Source organism: Drosophila albomicans, chromosome 3 (genome assembly GCF_009650485.2).
Source record: "Drosophila albomicans strain 15112-1751.03 chromosome 3, ASM965048v2, whole genome shotgun sequence".
Lineage (NCBI taxonomy): Eukaryota > Metazoa > Arthropoda > Insecta > Diptera > Drosophilidae > Drosophila > Drosophila albomicans.
In genome coordinates, this window is record NC_047629.2 from 13,212,597 (window position 1) to 13,230,562 (window position 17,966).

A 17,966-nucleotide genomic window follows, 5' to 3' on the forward strand; every position below is an offset into this window, starting at 1 on the left:
TGCTTTGCAAGCTGTTGCCAACGTCGCTTGGTCCTTGGACATTGGCACAAGGATGCCGCAGTCTGTTGCACAGTTCAACTCGGGGCAGGTCGGAGGCAGAAGGTAGGAGGGGGAGGCGGAGGCGAAAGCATGTGTGTGGTGGTCAGCTTAGCCAGCAAGCGGCTTAAGTTAGGCATTTTGGCAAAACGACAGCAGCAACAGCAAAAGCAGCAACAGCAACAATAAAAGCAACAACAACAGCCACAACAACAACAGCAACAACAGCAACAACAGCCACAACAACAACAAAAGCAACAACAACAACAACCACAGCAACAACAACAACAACAAGCAACAGCGGTTCACGCGGCGTATGAGAAATTTGTCAAGTAAATGCGACCGGAAACAAATTTTGAAGCAGCTTGCAACTCATGCGAGGGTGACTTAAGCAATATGATAGAAAAAGGGTTCAAATTTGTGAATATCGATTAAACTTGATGTTTGGAGAGAGAGAGAGAGAGAGAGAGAGAGAGAGAGAGAGTTCATGTTGTCGATGTACTCAATAAATAAATTATGAAATTTTATTTTTAAATCACTTTGCAGCACGTTACAAGTGTTAGCTGGCTTTTAAATATTTACGGAGTGAAGAGTGTTAACTAGAGAATAAGTATTTATTATGCATTTTTAATTTAACTAGAGAATGTGTTATAATTATTTTAATTTTTTATTTAACTAGAGAATGTGTCATTATTATGCATTTATTTATTTATTGTTAAGGTTGGAGTAGTTGGAACACAAAACGAACTTATAAATACTTGTGTTTGGTAGAATTTAAGTATGTTATAAAGAATTATTATAATATAAAATAAATTGCAGAACTTATGATAATTTTGGGGGAAAATAAAAAAAATAAATGAATAATTTTTCAAATAAAGAAAAGTTTTTTTTATTTTTTTTTATTTTATTATATAATATTAAATCTAGTATATAATACTACATTTAAATAGAGAAGAGAGTACTGGCTGCTGGGGCCTTCGACTCAAAGAAAAGTTTAATTTGGTATACATATGTACATATATAGGGTGTTATTATTAAATAGAAATTATTTAACATTTCATTCCAGTCATAAATGTAAATTTAAATTCATTGATGAATCTATTTAAATCATTTGTAAATCGCAATGTGAAATTTAATATTCAATTTCTGGACACATAAAAATCAAATGTACTAACTTGTATATTTGGAATATTTTATTTTTGTTCATTTATTTAAAAAGGTTAGTTATAATTAAAATTAACACTATCTTGTTTTAAATCTTTAAAGGCTTACTTTATTTTTAAAATTATTGTAAATGAGTACATTCGAAATTTAGAAATTAAAATTTATATTACATGTTTTTTATATTTTTATATTACTTCGAGTTACTCTACGAGTATTCCAGTAGAAAGGTTAAATTGCTATATATTTCTTTTTTTTACATTTGTACACTTGTATTTTAATTCAAATATTTTCTAATAAACAATTTAAAAATCAACAGTCGTGTGGGGTCAACACGCTATCATATACTAAACTAACATACTGAATGCTAAAATAATACTAAAACAAACCGATATTTGTTACAATGTACGATATTTTTTTTTCTTGAAAAATACCAAATTAACATACCGAGTACTGAAATAATATGAAAACATACCAAAGTTTATATTTCGTGTAAAATATGCTACCGAATACCAAAATAATACTTAAACATTCCGAAGCTTATATTTGGTATAATGATATGCGTGTACATTCAAAATATACCATACCTAAATTCAAAATATACCAGATTTTCACCCAAAATAAATTGTAAAATTATGTACAAATAAGTTTAGTTAAATGTATAAAGCTATAACACCAATAAAAATGCATTTCCTGTATATGAAATAATATTAATTTCCTTTTGCAACATCCATGTCCGTCTGTCCGTCTGTCTGTCTGTCCGTCCGTCCGTATGAAACACTGGATCTCAGAGACTATAAGAGAGAGAGCCATAATGTTTTTTCGACAACATTTGTTATGTTTGCACGCAGATCAAGTTTGTTTCAAATTTTTGCCACGCCCACTCCCGCCCCCGAAAATCAACAAAATCGAATAACAAGCGTAACTTTAGAGCTAGAGCGAATTTTGGTATATACAATAACTACTATAGTAGTTATGATTCCTGAAAATTTGGTTGCGATCAGATAAAAATTGTCGAAGTTATTAAAGAAATATTTTTGTATGGGCAAAAACGCCTAGTTACTAGGGTTCTTAGTTGCTTTGGATGACAATCTGGTATATTATGCCGTGTATGGTATATTTTGAATCTGGTACTATATCGATATAACAAAAATACCATTAGGTATATTTTTAGTATTTTTTGTATATTTTGAAAAAATACCGCAATATTTTGCTTTATTCAAAATCGCGGTCGCGGGTATCTCACATTCGAGCACACTCGACTGTAGCTTTCTTACTTGATTGTTTTCAGTTTATTTAGTTTGTATTCTGTTGTTATCTGAGCACTCGAATAGTCAGTCTCCGATACAGCAGCTGCTATCTGAGAATATTACACCAAATATCTCTGCAACTGTCTGAGTATGTTATATAGTGAAAGACACTTTAACGATCCCAATCACATTTCCATGACAAAAGTTAAAACTGTCACACTCTGCAATTGATTCTTTAGTTTAATTTGATTTATTCTCGAGCGTAAAACTTGTATTTCAGCCAGAGTTGTATAAATGTATTTTAGGGTCCTCCCTCTTGCATAACATATGTATATATATGTATGTGTGTGTGTGTGTGTGTGTGTGTAGGCAACTCTACGTGACTTTCCATGTAAACGAATTTCGACAGTCGCTTGCTCAGTTTTCCTTACAGATTTTACACTTTTCTTTGGCATTTTTATTTTTGGTTTGCCTGGTTGGTTGTCGGTGTTGTGTTGGCAGTCAGTTAGTCAGTTCGACCAATATCCCCCTCTACCTCCCTCTTTTCCCCCTTCTCACACATGCCGTGTGTATCCGTAGCCGACATCCGTAAACATATCCGGCGTTGGGCTTTGCATTGCGAGCCGCGCGTTTTGCATATTAACTAAGTGAAACATTTCGTTGACAAGTTTTCAAACATTTGTGCGTCCTGAGCAAATATTTACCTACATGTAAGACAAACACGCCAACACACATATACCCTATCTATCCTTTGCCTCCTCTTTCCACTCTCCTCTTTCCACTTACCATTTTCTACTAGCTGGCTTTTATTTTGGGCGCTTTTGTCGCCTGAAGACGTTTTGAATTGAAATTTAAATTCGATACAAAACGCCGCAAATGCGTCGATGTTCGACTAAAAAGGGATTTCTATCCGCATCCTTTTGACCGTATCGCTTAACATTTTCATTTTCTATCACTTGCATTTTTTCTTGCTACACCCGGTGCACCCATTAAAATGTAGATATTAGAGGGTATATTGATTGCCCAGAAAGTGGGTGCAATAGTGAAAGATTATACTAAGGTTTACATTTAGAGGAAGTCTAATAAATAATTGTGTTCGATTGTCAGGTCTCTTTTTTCTGTAAATTAAATTTCTTAATTAATATAATAAATTAAAATAAATGAATAAAATAAATCAGTAAGAAATATACAGACATGGAGATTAAATACATATATTTTCTGAAAGATTGTCTAACTCAAGAAAACCAAATATTCATTATTTCTGCTTTTAATTTGTAATATAAATACAAACACAGTGGTAAAATATTCACAGAAAGAAAAAGCATGCTAAAATCAGAAATAAAATCTTAAATTAAGATTTGCAATCTTGAATCAACATTTTAATCTTAAAATAAGATGTTTTTAATCTTAAAATGCAAATTTAGTATTTAAAATAGTTTCAACCTTAAACTTTTATTTCAAAATTGTTCTTTTTAAGATCGAAAATCAAGATTTTTCAATCTAAATTTTTTTCTCTATGCTTACGTATATGTATTTTAAATAATGTCTAAAATTTCAATTGTAAATTATCAGAAAGCTTTTTAAGAATTACCATCTATTTTTACATGGCTATCTCAGAGTCATTAAAAGCCATCAACTCAAAATTTCTCATTCGTAAACTAAATTCTGTAAGATATGATAAGTTTATACTACTAATATGAATGAAAAAATTATTTTGAAAATTCCTTTTTAAATCGATCATGAAAAATTACAACTTTAGGCTTGAAAAACTTTAATTAAATTTGTATTAATTTGCTCATTACAACATTTTCTGATGAAATAATGATATTGCTTCGAATACAAGTTATGCTAAAGAGTAATTTGTTTATTTTAATTTTATTTTTTTATCGACGCATTTTTTTGATAAAACATTGAAATGCATACGATATAGTTAATAATATAATAAAGTTACTTTAAATAATAATTTAATTTTTAAGGTTTACTTTTTAAAGACAACTTTCCTTCATATACAATGCAAATGATTCAAACGCATACGACATAATAATACACTATAATAAAGTTATGTTAACGAATAATTTATTTTTGTATTATTATTTTTTAAAGAGGTTGAAAATCCCCATTAAAAACCATTACAGAATATATAGTATGTTAAAAAAAAGATATTTAATATATTAGAATTTCTGTGCTGAACTTTCGACATTAGGAAATAAATAAATTTATTCCAATTTTCCACAGAGTATCTTTTAGTTCAGTTTCCCGCGACTTTTTCGTTTTCTTAGTTCATCTTTTTTTTTGCTTCTCTATTTTATTTTATTTATCGCGTTGCGAGGGTGACTGTAACATTTCCAATACAAATGAGCCAAGGCCAATAAGTCCCCTTTTGGTGTGCTGCAGGAATCATTGAAGGAAGGAGGAGGAGGAGGAGGAGGACGAGTCCTTTACACAGTCTGGCTTGGCAGGATTTGTGCAAAATAGCTAACAGAAAAAATATGTGTTCGCAGCATACATATTTATTAAATATTGAATGTTTTTCTTTGCCAACGCTGCCTGCAGGCTAAAAGTTTCCTTTTTTTTCGTTTCTTTTCGTTTTTGCTCGCTTCCCTTTGGTCCTTTCAGCCGCAAGCGAGACGGAAAGTGAAGAAGACGAAGGAAGGGAGCAAGAGGAAGGAAAGCTTTAGCTGAGGGTTAATATTAGAAATATTCCTGTATGCAAATGTTGCCACTGATGATGATGATGATCAATTTGCTATCCCAATGACGCTCTTCAAGAGTCGTTTAACTGCGAGTTATCTTCGCGTTAAATGTTACCAAGCAGCGTTATCTTCCGCAAATATCAGACAACCTAAGATAATGACAAGTGCTTTTCATATATATTTACTAAATTCATTTATTTATATAATTTGTTTTTTTTTTTTTTGTAATTTTACTGCGAGTGCTTGAGTTTAAGATAAGGTTTAGCGACCATAGATCTCGACGGTGGAGTTGATGCCACGGCTGACTTGGCTGCGCAGATTGACCTGAGCGAACTTGAAGCCAGGACCTCCGGACCACAGACTCGGAGTAGCACCCGAGGTGTTGCGGAAATTGTCGATCACACTGACCAAGCTGATGTTGTAGTAGCCAACGCCCTGTAAAGAGAGTTGCTCATTAGTGTTGTTGATAGAATATTTAAGGTTTAGTTAAATAATAATGTTGCTGGTATTTAGGAACTATTGAACAAAAATTACATGTTCAGTAAAATGAATGAACTGAATAAGATATCCTTCATAGCTGTTTTTCTTTAGTTTGTTCTTGTTCAGTTGCTTCGATCTTGAGGTAGTACAATAATCTTTTACAGTAAGACAAGGCAGATTTTAGGGACCAACCGTAGAACGTCAAAGTCAGAAACTCGAAACCCGAAACCCTTAAATTTGAACGAAACCGAACGCTGAACGATAAATGGAATCGAACAATAAATGGAATGTAGCGGAGTCGAAGAATAAACGGAATGGAACGCTAAACTGAATGGAACGAAGAAGAATGTTGATAACTAAATTATGCGAATGAATCGAACGAACTAGTTCACTGATCAAAAATGAGCGAAGAAATATATTGAGTGTTTATACAAACACTAATTAATAAACATCTTAGGACTGCTTTCACTTTTTGAAGTTAACATTTTTTGCATAGATAAAACGAGCTAAACAAATCGGGTTTCTCAACGTTACATTTCATCGTTCACATTCTGTCACATAACAAAGTTCTAGTAAAGCTGAATGATCTGTTATGTTAAGATATATTGAGAAACCCGATTGAAGAATTAATTCTCTCGGTAACTAAAGTTCGCGTTAACTAGATTTAAGGAACTTAGTCTTTAAAGTGATTCAAAATTTGATGTAACTTACATTGCCGGGATAGTTCACATTGACGCTTATGTAGTTGTTCTTGATGGGATTGCGGACGACAATCTGGCGGGAGAGCAGATAGTCCGAGTTGTTCCTCTTGCCCCAGCTGGCGCTGTAGGCGTGGCTGGCGGCGAAGACGGCCAAGATGAGGACGGCGCAGTAAAGGAATTTCATTGTGGTGCTCGAAAGACGTTTCGTTCGTTTCTGTTTTTGCCAAAGTCAGCGATTGTCGCTTTTATACAACTGATGAGTAAGACTCTCTGTTTACATTTGAGTGTTGACTTTTTTCGTTTTCTTTATTTTTTAATTAACTTTCTGTTCAGACTGGCTGGCTTATCGCTTGGGCTGCGAAACTGCCTGTTCATCAGTAGGTGTATGTAAGTGTTTGCCCTTTCCCTTTCCCTTCTCACACCTTCCCCTTCCTCAGTTAACCTCTAGTCTATATCTGCACAGTTCCGCCAGTTATCACACCTGATAAGCACTTTGAATTCGTGCTCTATTATTGCCATTTCGTTGACTCATTCTCAGGCCACTCGACTGCACTCTCCCACAAACATGTGTCTATTATGAAAACCTCTCACGTTGCGTCCACTTCAGGTTCACGAAAAATCGACAAAACAATCTCAGTATCAGTATCAAAATTATAAAGAAAATCGCATCTTATCTAGTTCCTAGAACGTGTTTGGCCACTTTAAAGTGTTTGATAACCCGCCTAATTTACTTATCACACTTTATTGCTTTGGTACTTTTCTTTCAAATATGTATTAATTGATTACTCCTTAGAATGCCTCTGTTTAAGTGGAGTCTTCTAAGAGGGTAACCACAACAGGTGTCATGATTTAATTTTAGAACTGCAAAACAATATTAACAATTTATAAATAGTTTTTTAAAGTAGCTTTAAAAACATACTACGGCGGGTTTTTCGAATTTCCTTAGATGTGTGATAGGTTTTTTTTTTAGGTGTCTTATGATACTTTGAAAATTGTTCCACTCTCTCTTCTATATATTTTCTACAAACTTAATTGCCAAGCAGCTTCTGTCTGCTATGTTCTATTCATGTATGTATATTGACCGTTGTTATTTGATGCCAAAGAATTTAAAGATAAAGTTAAGCTCAGCTATGGTATTCTAGTGTGGTGGCAGGCCACTGAAAAAAGGACGTACCTATCCATCATGGAAAGGACACAGCGTCAAGCGCTACTGTGTATCACAGGCGCTATCAGGTCGACGCCCACTAAAGCCCTCGATGTAATAGCTGGTGTCGAACCGTTGAACCTATACGCGCAATCCATAGCCGCAAAATCCCTTAGGGTTGCCGCAAGAGGCAATCTGGGTCTGCTAGGTTATGGTCATAGCGCCATTGGTAGGGAGACTAGGAGAGACTTGGACTATACTATTCCCCTCACCAATACTGATCACATAAACACGATATTCATGGAACCGGACTGCTGGCGGGAAGGGTTGTGCATTCCCGAAGCCCTCAACCTCTTCACCGACGGGTCGAAGATGGATGAAAGAGTCGGTGCGGCCGTATACTGCCCAGACCCGGTCTCCAAACACTCCTATAAACTCAATTGCAGCATCTTACAGGCGGAAGTTTTTGCCATTGGCAAGGCTGCAGAAGTGGCTCATGGCTTACAGCGCAATCACAACTCAATTAAAATCTTTGTTGACTTCCAGGCTACAATAAGATCAATTTACTCTGATGTGGACAAGTCCAAATTTGTCGTCCACGACAAAGGATAGCAGAAGAGCAATAGAGTCGCTGAACGCATCTGCGGTCGTGCGTATCTATTGGATCCCAAGCCACCAGGACATCGATGGCAACGAAATCGCAGACACTCTCGCTAAAGAGGGAGTTGGGCTCGATGTCGGTAACATGTGCAATATTCCGATATCACTGCGAACTCTAGGCAGGGAAATTGAAGTGGGCTCTAGACTTCAGTGGGAGCTGGCGCAATGCCAACTCGTGCAAAACTGCAAAGCTAATGTGTGCTTCAATTAACAAAAACTTAACCAAATTCGTCATGCAGCTTTCAAGGAAAGACTGCAGGCTAATGCTAGGCATTTTAACTGGTCACTGTCTGTCAGCTGTCCATGCTGTAAAGCTGGCTGTCACGAACAGTGATCAGTACAGGAAATGCAACGAGTCCGGGATAAAGGAAACACTTGAGCATTTTCTCTGTAGATATCCAGCGTTATCCCGACTCCGGCTGAAATACCTCAATTCGCCGTGCCACAACGATCTTCGTGAAGTTTCACGGCTACCTCCTAGGGTGCTAGGGTCCCACCTAAAACCTAAAACCTAAGCGTTATTCACACATAAAAAATGAGGTTTTTTATAAACAGTTACTGCTTATTAATAACATCATTGAAACATATTAAATATTAAAATTCGTTGACATAACATCAGCTGTTTTCCATTCAATACTTAGCATAGAACGTCAGATTGCTTTTTATTACAATAACATGGCTTTAATATATTATGACAAAACTATTAAAACTTCTTATGAACTTATATTAACTGGCTTGAAAGAGACATCAAGAGCTACGTCTATTCATGAATTGGTAAATTATGTTACTGTTAAAACCGACTTTCCAGGTAGCGTATGCTATCAAGTAATCAGAAAAGCCTTAGATAAAGGCCTGGCTTGCAAAACTATACGACAACTTGGTGATCTCTACTTGGCCATTCCCTCGAATATGGAAATCACGTTGAGCATGTTAAAACACTTGAATCGCTAACTACTAAAAGAGAAACCTGCGTATAATTAAAGGATTGTGTTAGGTAAGTCAAAGTCCTGCATATTCATTTACAAGCCCTGCATATTCATTACGAAAATCCATAGATGTCAATTGCATAAGGGAAATCATCATTAATCCATTAAACATCGTTGTAAGATCAGACAATGTTTTTTTTGCAGCAATAAAAAGGTGTTCCGAAATCAAATGCTAATAAGATTCATCTTTACTAAAAATAAAACAAGTAGGAAAGTTTAATAAAAGCAAAAAATACTAAAAATGTACCATTTGGTATATCGATATAGTACGGTATTCAAAATACACCATAGACTGCTCAATATACCAGATTGTCAGTCAAAGCAACTAAGACCCGTAGTAAGTAGGCGTTTTTGCCCATACAAAAGTATTTCTTCAATAACTTGGACAGTCGATTTTTTTTTTTATTTTCGGGGGCGGAAGGGGTCGTGGTATAAATTTGAAACAAACTTGATCTGCGTGCAAACATAACAAATGCTATCGAAAAACAATTTTAGCTCTATATCTTATAGTCCCTGAGATTTAGGTGTTCATACGGACGGACGGACAGACAGACGGACAGACAGACGGCACAAAGTTATAATACCCTTCCACCGTATGGGTAGCGGGTATAAAAATATCTTTGCCTTGTATAGAGAATAGATGAAAAGCATAAAATCATTTAAAAATTGTGTTGATGATGATCAATTTGCTATCGCAATGGCGCTCTTCAAGAGTCGTTTAACTTCGAGTTATCTTAAATGTTACCAAGCAGCGTTATCTCCCGCAACCCAAGATAATGACAAGTGCTTTTCATATATATTTACTAAATTTATTTATTTTTTTAATTTTTTTTTTTAGTTTTACTGCGAGTGCTTGAGTTGAAAAGTTAAGTTTCGTGCAAAGTTTAGCGACCATAGATCTCAACGGTGGAGTTGATGCCTTGGCTGACTACGCTGCGCAGATTGACCTGAGCGAACTTGAAGCCAGGACCTCCGGACCACAGACTGGGAGTGGCACCCGAGGTGTTGCGGAAGTTGTCGATCACACTGACCAAGCTGATGTTGTAGTAGCCAACGCCCTGTAAAGACAGTAGTTTATTAGTGTTGTTGATAGAATATTTAATAATGTTACTAGTGCTCAGGTAGAATTAAACAAAAATAACATATTTGTAAAATGAGCGAACTGAATAAGAGATCCTTTATTGTTGTTTTTTGATCTCTTAGTCTTTAGTTGCTTTGATCTTGAAAAATCTTTAGAGTAAAACAAAGCGGATTTTACGGATCAACCGTAGAACGTCAAACCCCGTAGAACGTCAAAGCCCGAAAACCGAAAAATTAAGAATGTTTATACAACACTAGTTAATAAAAATTTTAGGGCCTTATTCTTTTTCTGAATATCGAGCTTAACAAATCGGGTTTCTCAAACGTTACTTTTCATCGTCAACACTCTTTTACTTAATAAAATTCTATTAAAGCTGAATGATCTGTTATGTTAAGAAACATTGAGGAAAACCAATGCGTTTTTATACCCGTTACCCATAGGGTAGAAGGGTATTATAACCTTGTGCCGGCAGGAAATGTATGTAACAGGTAGAACGAGGCATCTCCGACCCTATAAAGTATATATATTTTTGATCAGCATCAACAGCCGAGAAGATCTAGCCATGTCCGTCTGTCCGTCTGTCCGTTCGTCCGTATGAACACCTAGATCTCAGAGACTATAAGAGATGGAGCCATAATGTTTTTTCGACAACATTTGTTATGTTTGAACGCAGATCAAGTTTGTTTCAAATTTTTGCCACGTCTACTTCCGCCCCCGCAAATCAATAAAAACGAACAACAAGCGTAATTTTCAAGCTACAGCTACTGCAAATTTTGGTGTATACAATAATTACTATAGTAGTTATGATTCCTGAAAATTTGGTTGCGATCAGATAAAAATTGTGGAAGTTATTAAAGAAATACTTTTGTATGGACAAAAACGCCTACTTACTAGGGGTCTGAGTTGCTTTGGCTGACAATCTGGTATATTGTGCCACCTATGGTATATTTTGAATGCGGTACTATATCGATATACTAAATATACCATTTGTTATATTTTTAGTATATTTGTATTTTTGGTATATTTTGAAAAAATACTGCAATAATTTGCTTTTATTCAAGATGGGCAGCGGGTATCTCACAGTCGAGCACACTCGACTGTAACTTTCTTACTGGTTTTCTGACCGATAAGTTAATGCTAAGTAACTATCGCGTTAACTAGACATTAGGAACCCAGTCTTTAAAGTGTTTCAAAATTTGATGTGACTTACATTGCCGGGATAGTCCACATTGACGCTTATGTAGTTGTTCTTGATGGGATTGCGGACGACAATCTGGCGGGAGAGTAGATAGTCGGTGTTGTTCCTCTTGCCCCAGCTGGCGCTGTAGGCGTGGCTGGCGGCGAAGACGGCCAAGATGAGGACGGCGCAGTAAAGGAATTTCATTGTAGTGCTCGAAAGACGCTTCGATTGTTTCTGTTTCTGCCATTGTCGATTGTCGCTTTTATACAACTGATGAGTAAGAATCTTTGTTTACAATTTTAGGTGTTTATTTTTTCTTTTTTTTACTTTTTAATTAACTTTCTGTTCAGACTGGCTGGCTTATCGCTTGGGCTGCGAAACTGCCTGTTCATCAGGTGTATGTAGGTGTTTGGCCTTTCCCTTTTCACGCCTCCCCTTTCCTCAGCCAACCTGGCGTCTATATCTGCACAGTTCCGCCAGTTATCACACCTGATAAGCACTTTGAATTCGTGCTCTATTATTGCCATTTCGTTGACTCATTCTCAGGCCACTCGACTGCACTCTCCCACAAACATGTGTCTATTATGAAAACCTCTCGCGTTGCGTCCACTTGAGGTTCACGAAATATCGGACAAAACAATCTCAGTGTCAGTATCAAAATTATATAGAAAATCGCATCTTATCTAGTTCCTAGAACGTGTTTGGCCACTTCAAAGTGTTTGATAACCCGCCCAATTTGCTTATCATACTTTATTGCTTTGGTACTTTTCTTTCAAATATGTATTAATTGATTACTCCTTACTATGGCTATGTTTAAGTGGAGTCTTCTAAGAGACAGCTATCATGATTTAATTTTAGAACATTGAATGACGACTGCAAAACAATTTTCACATTGTTGCGCAACTGATAAACTGTTTTTTGAAAGTAACTTTCTTCGAATTTGCTCAGATTGTGTGTTAGGGGTTTTTTTTAGGTGTTTTATGATACTTTCAAAATTGTTCCACTCTTTTTATCTATATATGTATTTTATACAAGCTTAATTGCTGTGCAGCTTCTCTCTGTGTATTTGGACCGTTGTTATTTGAAGCCAAAGAATTTAAAGATAAAGTTAAACCTTGTGGTATTCATACATAATTAAATAAATAAGATTTTTTTTTAAAAAGTTACTGCTTAGTAATATCATTGAAACACATTAAATATTAAAATTCGTTGACATAAGATCAGCTGTTTTCCATTCAATACTTAGCTTAGAACGTCAGATTGCTTTTTATTACAATAACATGGCTTTAATATATTACGACAAAACTATTAAAACTTCTTATGAACTTATATTAAATGGCTTGAAAGAGACATCAAGAGCTACGTCTATTCATGAATTGGTAAATTATGTTACTGTTAAAACCGACTTTCCAGGTAGCGTATGCTATCAAGTAATCAGAAAAGCCTTAGATAAAGGCCTGGCTTGCAAAACTATACGACAACTTGGTGATCTCTACATGGCCATTCCCTCGAATATGGAAATCACGTTGAGCATGTTAAAACACTTGAATCGCTAAATCTAACTACTAAAAGAGAAACCTGCGTATAATTAAAGGATTGTGTTAGGTAAGTCAGAGTCCTGCATATTCATTTACAAGTCCTGCATATTCATTACTAAAATCCATAGATGTCGATTGCATAGGGGAAATCATCATTAATCCATTAAACATCGTTGTAAGATCAGACTATGTTTTTATCGCAGCAATAAACAGGTGTTCCAAGGTCAAGATTCATCTTTATTCAAAATAATAAAATATGTTGGTATATGTGGCGACATTCTCCAGAAAATTATCCTTTTACATATATAGAATAACAATTATCAATACACTTGGCCCTCGCATACACAGATTCTTTTAGCACGAACTCGGTCTTAAACGGTTACAAATTTGCTCCTTTCTCCCTTTTAACACGCTAAAAACCTCGTGCTTACACGATTTTTATACCCGCTACCCATAGGGTAGAAGGGTGTCATAACTTTGTGTTGCCAAAAAATGTATGTAACAGGTAGAAGGAGGCATCTCCGACCCTATAAAGTATATATATTCTTGATCAGCGTCAACAGCCGAGACGATACAGCCATGTCCGTCTGTGTGTCTGTCCGTCCGTCCGTATGAAACACTGGATCTCAGAGACTATAAGAGACTATATACTTTTGTATGGACAAAAACGCCTTCTTACTAGGGCTCTTAGTTGCTTTGGCCAATAATCTGGTCCATTGTGCCGTTTATGGTATATTTTGAATGGTGTACTATATCGATATACCAAACACTACATTTGGTATATTTTCAGTATTTTTTAGCATTTTCGGTATATTTTGAAAATAATACCGCAAATTTTTGCCTTTACCAAAAATGGGTAGCGGGTATCTCACAGTCGAGCACACACGACTGTATCTTTCTTAATTTTACTTTTTTTTTATTGATATTTACTGATGACTTTCAGCAGTAAACTTTATTTTAAAGTAATTTAAGAATAACTTAAGAATAAATCCTTAGAGATACCCGAAGGAATAATGCCTTAAAGTGAGAATTGTAGCTAGAAGCTTTTGACTTGCAGTTGCAACACATTGCAACAAGAGGTAAATAACATATCGATTGCCAGACTGCAAATGGCTTTAAGCCATGTTAGCCACAATAACTAAACAACAACTAACACGCAACTAATGATGTCCTGAGGTCATGCTGGGGAATGTTGTTTGGTATCTAAGGGATTTGCTTAAGTGTGCATTTTGTGGGTTCATTAAAATGCTGATGACTAATACATAAGCAGCAGCAAACTGGGCATTTATAATGTATGTGTGCGGATATAGATATCTCCGATGTGGCAGCTGCATTTATCGTGCTCTAGAGCTGTTGCCACACGACCTGACTACCCCCTCCCTTCTCCTTCATTCACCCCTCCTCAGGCAGCTTTTTCTTTGCTCTTATCTTGAGTTGCTGACGATGAAGTGACTCTCAGACAGAATTTTCTGCTGCCTCGTTGCTTGACTGCATATTTATTGCAAATTACAAAACCCAAGTTGCTGGGCTTGAAATAAAATCTCATTACTTGCAGCAGCAACACGCTCCTGATAAGGGTGACCAAGGGGCAGGGGGAGGGTAAGATAGTGGAGGGTAAAGGGCGTGCTGTTTGTGCTGCTTCCAATTGCAATCCAGCAGACATATTTGTCACTTATGAAAGGGATAATTTGCCACGCTTGCCAGCAGCAACAACAACAAGGAGAGAGGGAAAAGGGAGTTGAGTTACTTTGGGATTTGCACAAAAGGAAAAATGCCTGCGGCCAGCAGCAAAAATTGATGTCGTGGCGAGTCATGGAAAAGGCAACTGCATTGTCTCGACTATCGGCATTTTTATGCAAAACTTGTTAATCACATTTTATTGACACATGCGAGGGGAGGTGGGGTTGCATGTGGCATGAGGCATGAGGCATGTGTCAGGGGGAACATGCGGCACGTCACTCGAGGGAATCGATTTCCATTTTTAAATTGGGCAAATTAAGGGCGGGTAGTGTTGGGCTTTGACTGCTGCCTGATAAGCAATTTGCAGCTGAAAAGTACCCTCATTGCGACATACACACACACACACACACACACACACACACACAAGTATACACACACCCACTCACACACACATTTTGTCCCCCCCAACACTCAGTTGTGTGTTAAACGAGTCTCGACAATTGCCAAATTTAAAAGCAATAAACGTACGAGCAAATTTCTGGCTTTATGTTGCTTTCTTTTTTTTTTGTGTATTTCTGCTTCTTCATTTTACAACAATTTGACAAGAGGGCGGCGACGCGTGCCACCCTGCAACCTCCTCCTCCTCCTCCTGTCTGGGGCATGCCCCATGTTTGACTGGCATTCCGCTGCTGTGCCATTTGTGCTAGAGTCACATGCAAACGCTTCCCTTTCATTTGCGCTTTCAATGCCAATTGGCAAGCACCCCTCAACCCTTACCTCTCTCTTCGCTTCCTCCCCTCACGCCTTCCCTTTGCGTAGCTGGCAGAGAAACAAACCCCTCTTGGGCGTCTGCTCGTTTGTCAGGTCAGAGTTCAAAATGCGCTTTGGAAAAATGTCAAGTGCGGAATGTGCACTTTTGACAGTTTCAGTTCATTCGCCAGTCACTCATACTCATGCACTCACATTCACATTCACACTCGAAACACACTCACACACACACACACACACATTCGTCGTCGTTTTGTCGGGCGAACCCTGTCAAGTCCGTCTTTAACCCTAAAACATCCCTCACACACTTATTGCCATTCAGACACGTACCCATAATAAAATTTCACCTAAAACAAAAAGTTGCGAGTTTAAAAGATACCCTGTAAATTATTAGAAGCATAAACAGACAAAGAAAGCGAATTTCATGAAGTGCATTAACGTTATTTTTGTTTGTAAACATGCTCTGTGCTTTAAAAATTTGAATTCCGATAGATATTCTATAATTGATTAGTTTGCTTTTGGACAAATTTTGTTGGAAATACTTAAAGAATAAAATAAAGAATACGAATAAAATCTATTAAGTTAATTTATTATTCCGATAGATATACTATAACTGATTAGTACACTTTTGTAGAAAATGCTTAAATAAAGAATAAAAGCTATTAAGTTAATTTACTATATATAAATACTATGTCATTCTTTAAATTAAACACATAAAATATTTGGGCACTATATTAAGTTATTCTTTAGAATTGCTAGCTTTTATGTAGAAAGAATCTTTATTTAATAAGTTAGCGAACTTGACAGTATAAATATTTACAATTTGTGCTATAAAATAAATGTTTTTATCACTAGGATGAATATAAGTACATATGTATATCAAATATACATTATATAATATATTTTATATTAGAAATCTGTATTTATTATAAAGTTGAACTCCCAAATTTCAGTAATTTTCTACTTTTTTGGTTTGAATATAAAATACATATATATAATATTAATATATATTTTGTATATGTAATTTTATTCATCGTAGTGCTAATAAAACATATTTCTTATGGAACTATTCATTATAAATTCTTTGTTATACTAATTAAGTTAAATTGTGTATTTGTACATTATATAATACAAAAACTACAATTATTATATCAATTATTATGTATACATCACTCCATATTTACAATAGTTAAATTTTTATATTTTATGGTGATATATTATATTATATATTCTGTACTTAAGCCAATTGTTATTAGAATTAGGCATACATAGTTCAATATATTTCTAACATGCAGAAATATTTCAAACCATTTGAAATTTAAGTACTTAATATACTTAATATATTATCCTTAATATATACTTTATATGCATTAAAATATATAAATCGAGCATACCCACTTTGTTAATAAAGACTACAGGGTATCATAAACAAAATCAAATATTAGAAAAGCAAAAGGTTCAGCAGCAGTAACAACAACAACAACAACAATTACAGCAACAGCAAGTCTCATTCTCAGCGTGTGCTTTTTATGTTTTTAATGTGTTTTTTGTTGCCGCATTTCGTTGTTGCCTCTAGCATTGGTGTCGCTGCCACAGCGGGGCAAGGAGCGTGGCAAGGAAGGAAGGGAGGAAGGGAGGGCTGGAGAGCGGGAGACGTTTGCAACCAATTGGAATTAGTTGCTGCTGCTAACAAAATAACAGTAAAAAAACTTATTGCGACAGCAAACGACAACAACAAAGCGAAGGCTAAAAGAACAGGAAGCACAAGAATTGAGAGGGAAGAGGGAGAAAAGTGAGAGCGAGAGAGAGGGAAAGACTAAAAGGAAAAGGCATACAAAGCGCCAAGTTGCCTTTTGCCAAAGCACAAAGCGAACTTAAAGCGCCGCCAGTTGGTTAGAGAGTTACCACCAACAGTTGCCATTGTTGCCGTTGCTTTGTTGCATTGTTTACTTGTTGTTGTTGTTGTTGTTGTTGCTGCTGCTGTTGTTGTTGTTAATTGCTGACTTAATGGCGCTTTAATTAAATCGCAACACTGCAGGCGGCCGTCAACATAATGCCCCCTAGGTTAGCGAGGGTAAAACAGCAGAAGGACAACAGCGAAAACTCGTTTCTATATAGAAACAATACAATATACACACATACAAATGCTCCTTAATCTTCCTCCTGACTAAAAGTTACAAACTGTTTTCGCCAAATGTTGCAATTCTTATCAATAAAAGTAAACAAATTTTGCAGCTGACCGCAGACAAAGCACTTTTTCCGCTTACTTTTCGCTTACAACTTGGCAGCCCCAAAAGTATGCAACACTTTATTTTTCGTATTTTTATTCATTTGCCATCTGCAGACAAAAGTCTATTGTTGTGCGCTCTTTTTGTCTATTGTGGTTTAATTGCTGCTGTCGACATCGATGCGACTTGAATTATTGTAGACGCGTTGCTGTGTTATCCTTGCGTCGAAATTTTGCAATTAACAACAACCGCACAACAATAAAACACTTGCAATTTCGCCATTCCCAGACAGTAATTTATATCGCCAGCAAAGTGGCAGCACTTTTGGCCACAATCGATGGCAGTGGCATCTTTAAATGGCAGTGGCTACGGAAATATTT

At 36.0% G+C, this 17,966-nt stretch overlaps 3 protein-coding genes across 5 annotated transcripts; 1 reads left to right on the forward strand and 2 right to left on the reverse strand.

Moving 5' to 3' along the window:
* Positions 1 to 5,308: 5,308 nt before the first annotated feature.
* On the reverse strand, positions 5,309 to 6,554 carry LOC117571371 (probable salivary secreted peptide). The gene is made up of 2 exons (XM_034253486.2): positions 6,332 to 6,554; positions 5,309 to 5,575 (listed from the first exon to the last, which is right to left on the reverse strand). Exons 1-2 carry the CDS (start codon positions 6,503 to 6,505, stop codon positions 5,402 to 5,404), a joined length of 348 nt encoding a protein of 115 aa, XP_034109377.1. The 5' UTR covers positions 6,506 to 6,554; the 3' UTR covers positions 5,309 to 5,401.
* Positions 6,555 to 8,747: 2,193 nt separating this feature from the next.
* On the forward strand, positions 8,748 to 13,165 carry LOC117571180 (uncharacterized). Of its 3 annotated transcripts, none has more exons than XM_052004623.1 (2): positions 8,748 to 9,119; positions 13,039 to 13,165. In XM_052004623.1, the coding sequence occupies exon 1, from the start codon at positions 8,801 to 8,803 to the stop codon at positions 9,074 to 9,076; it is 276 nt and encodes a 91-aa protein (XP_051860583.1). In that variant the 5' UTR covers positions 8,748 to 8,800; the 3' UTR covers positions 9,077 to 9,119; positions 13,039 to 13,165. The 3 variants fall into 3 exon arrangements, 2 of the variants coding, with proteins under 2 accessions (XP_051860583.1, XP_051860584.1); XM_052004624.1 differs by lacking the exon at positions 13,039 to 13,165 and adding an exon at positions 9,181 to 9,281; XR_007954893.1 differs by lacking the exon at positions 8,748 to 9,119 and adding an exon at positions 12,410 to 12,977.
* Positions 9,899 to 11,617, reverse strand: LOC117571179 (probable salivary secreted peptide). The gene is made up of 2 exons (XM_034253207.2): positions 11,403 to 11,617; positions 9,899 to 10,169 (listed from the first exon to the last, which is right to left on the reverse strand). Exons 1-2 carry the CDS (start codon positions 11,574 to 11,576, stop codon positions 9,996 to 9,998), a joined length of 348 nt encoding a protein of 115 aa, XP_034109098.1. The 5' UTR covers positions 11,577 to 11,617; the 3' UTR covers positions 9,899 to 9,995.
* Positions 13,166 to 17,966: the final 4,801 nt, after the last annotated feature.

Bases quoted from the DNA above. Each gene is read 5' to 3' on its own strand.
- LOC117571371 (XM_034253486.2), bottom strand. From the start codon at position 6,505: ATGAAATTCCTTTACTGCGCCGTCCTCATCTTGGCCGTCTTCGCCGCC. The intron at 5,576-6,331 runs GTAAGTTACATC...CTCTCTTTACAG, and splicing joins ATGTGAACTATCCCGGCAAT to GGCGTTGGCTACTACAACAT.
- LOC117571180 (XM_052004623.1), top strand. From the start codon at position 8,801: ATGGCTTTAATATATTATGACAAAACTATTAAAACTTCTTATGAACTT.
- LOC117571179 (XM_034253207.2), bottom strand. From the start codon at position 11,576: ATGAAATTCCTTTACTGCGCCGTCCTCATCTTGGCCGTCTTCGCCGCC. The intron at 10,170-11,402 runs GTAAGTCACATC...CTGTCTTTACAG, and splicing joins ATGTGGACTATCCCGGCAAT to GGCGTTGGCTACTACAACAT.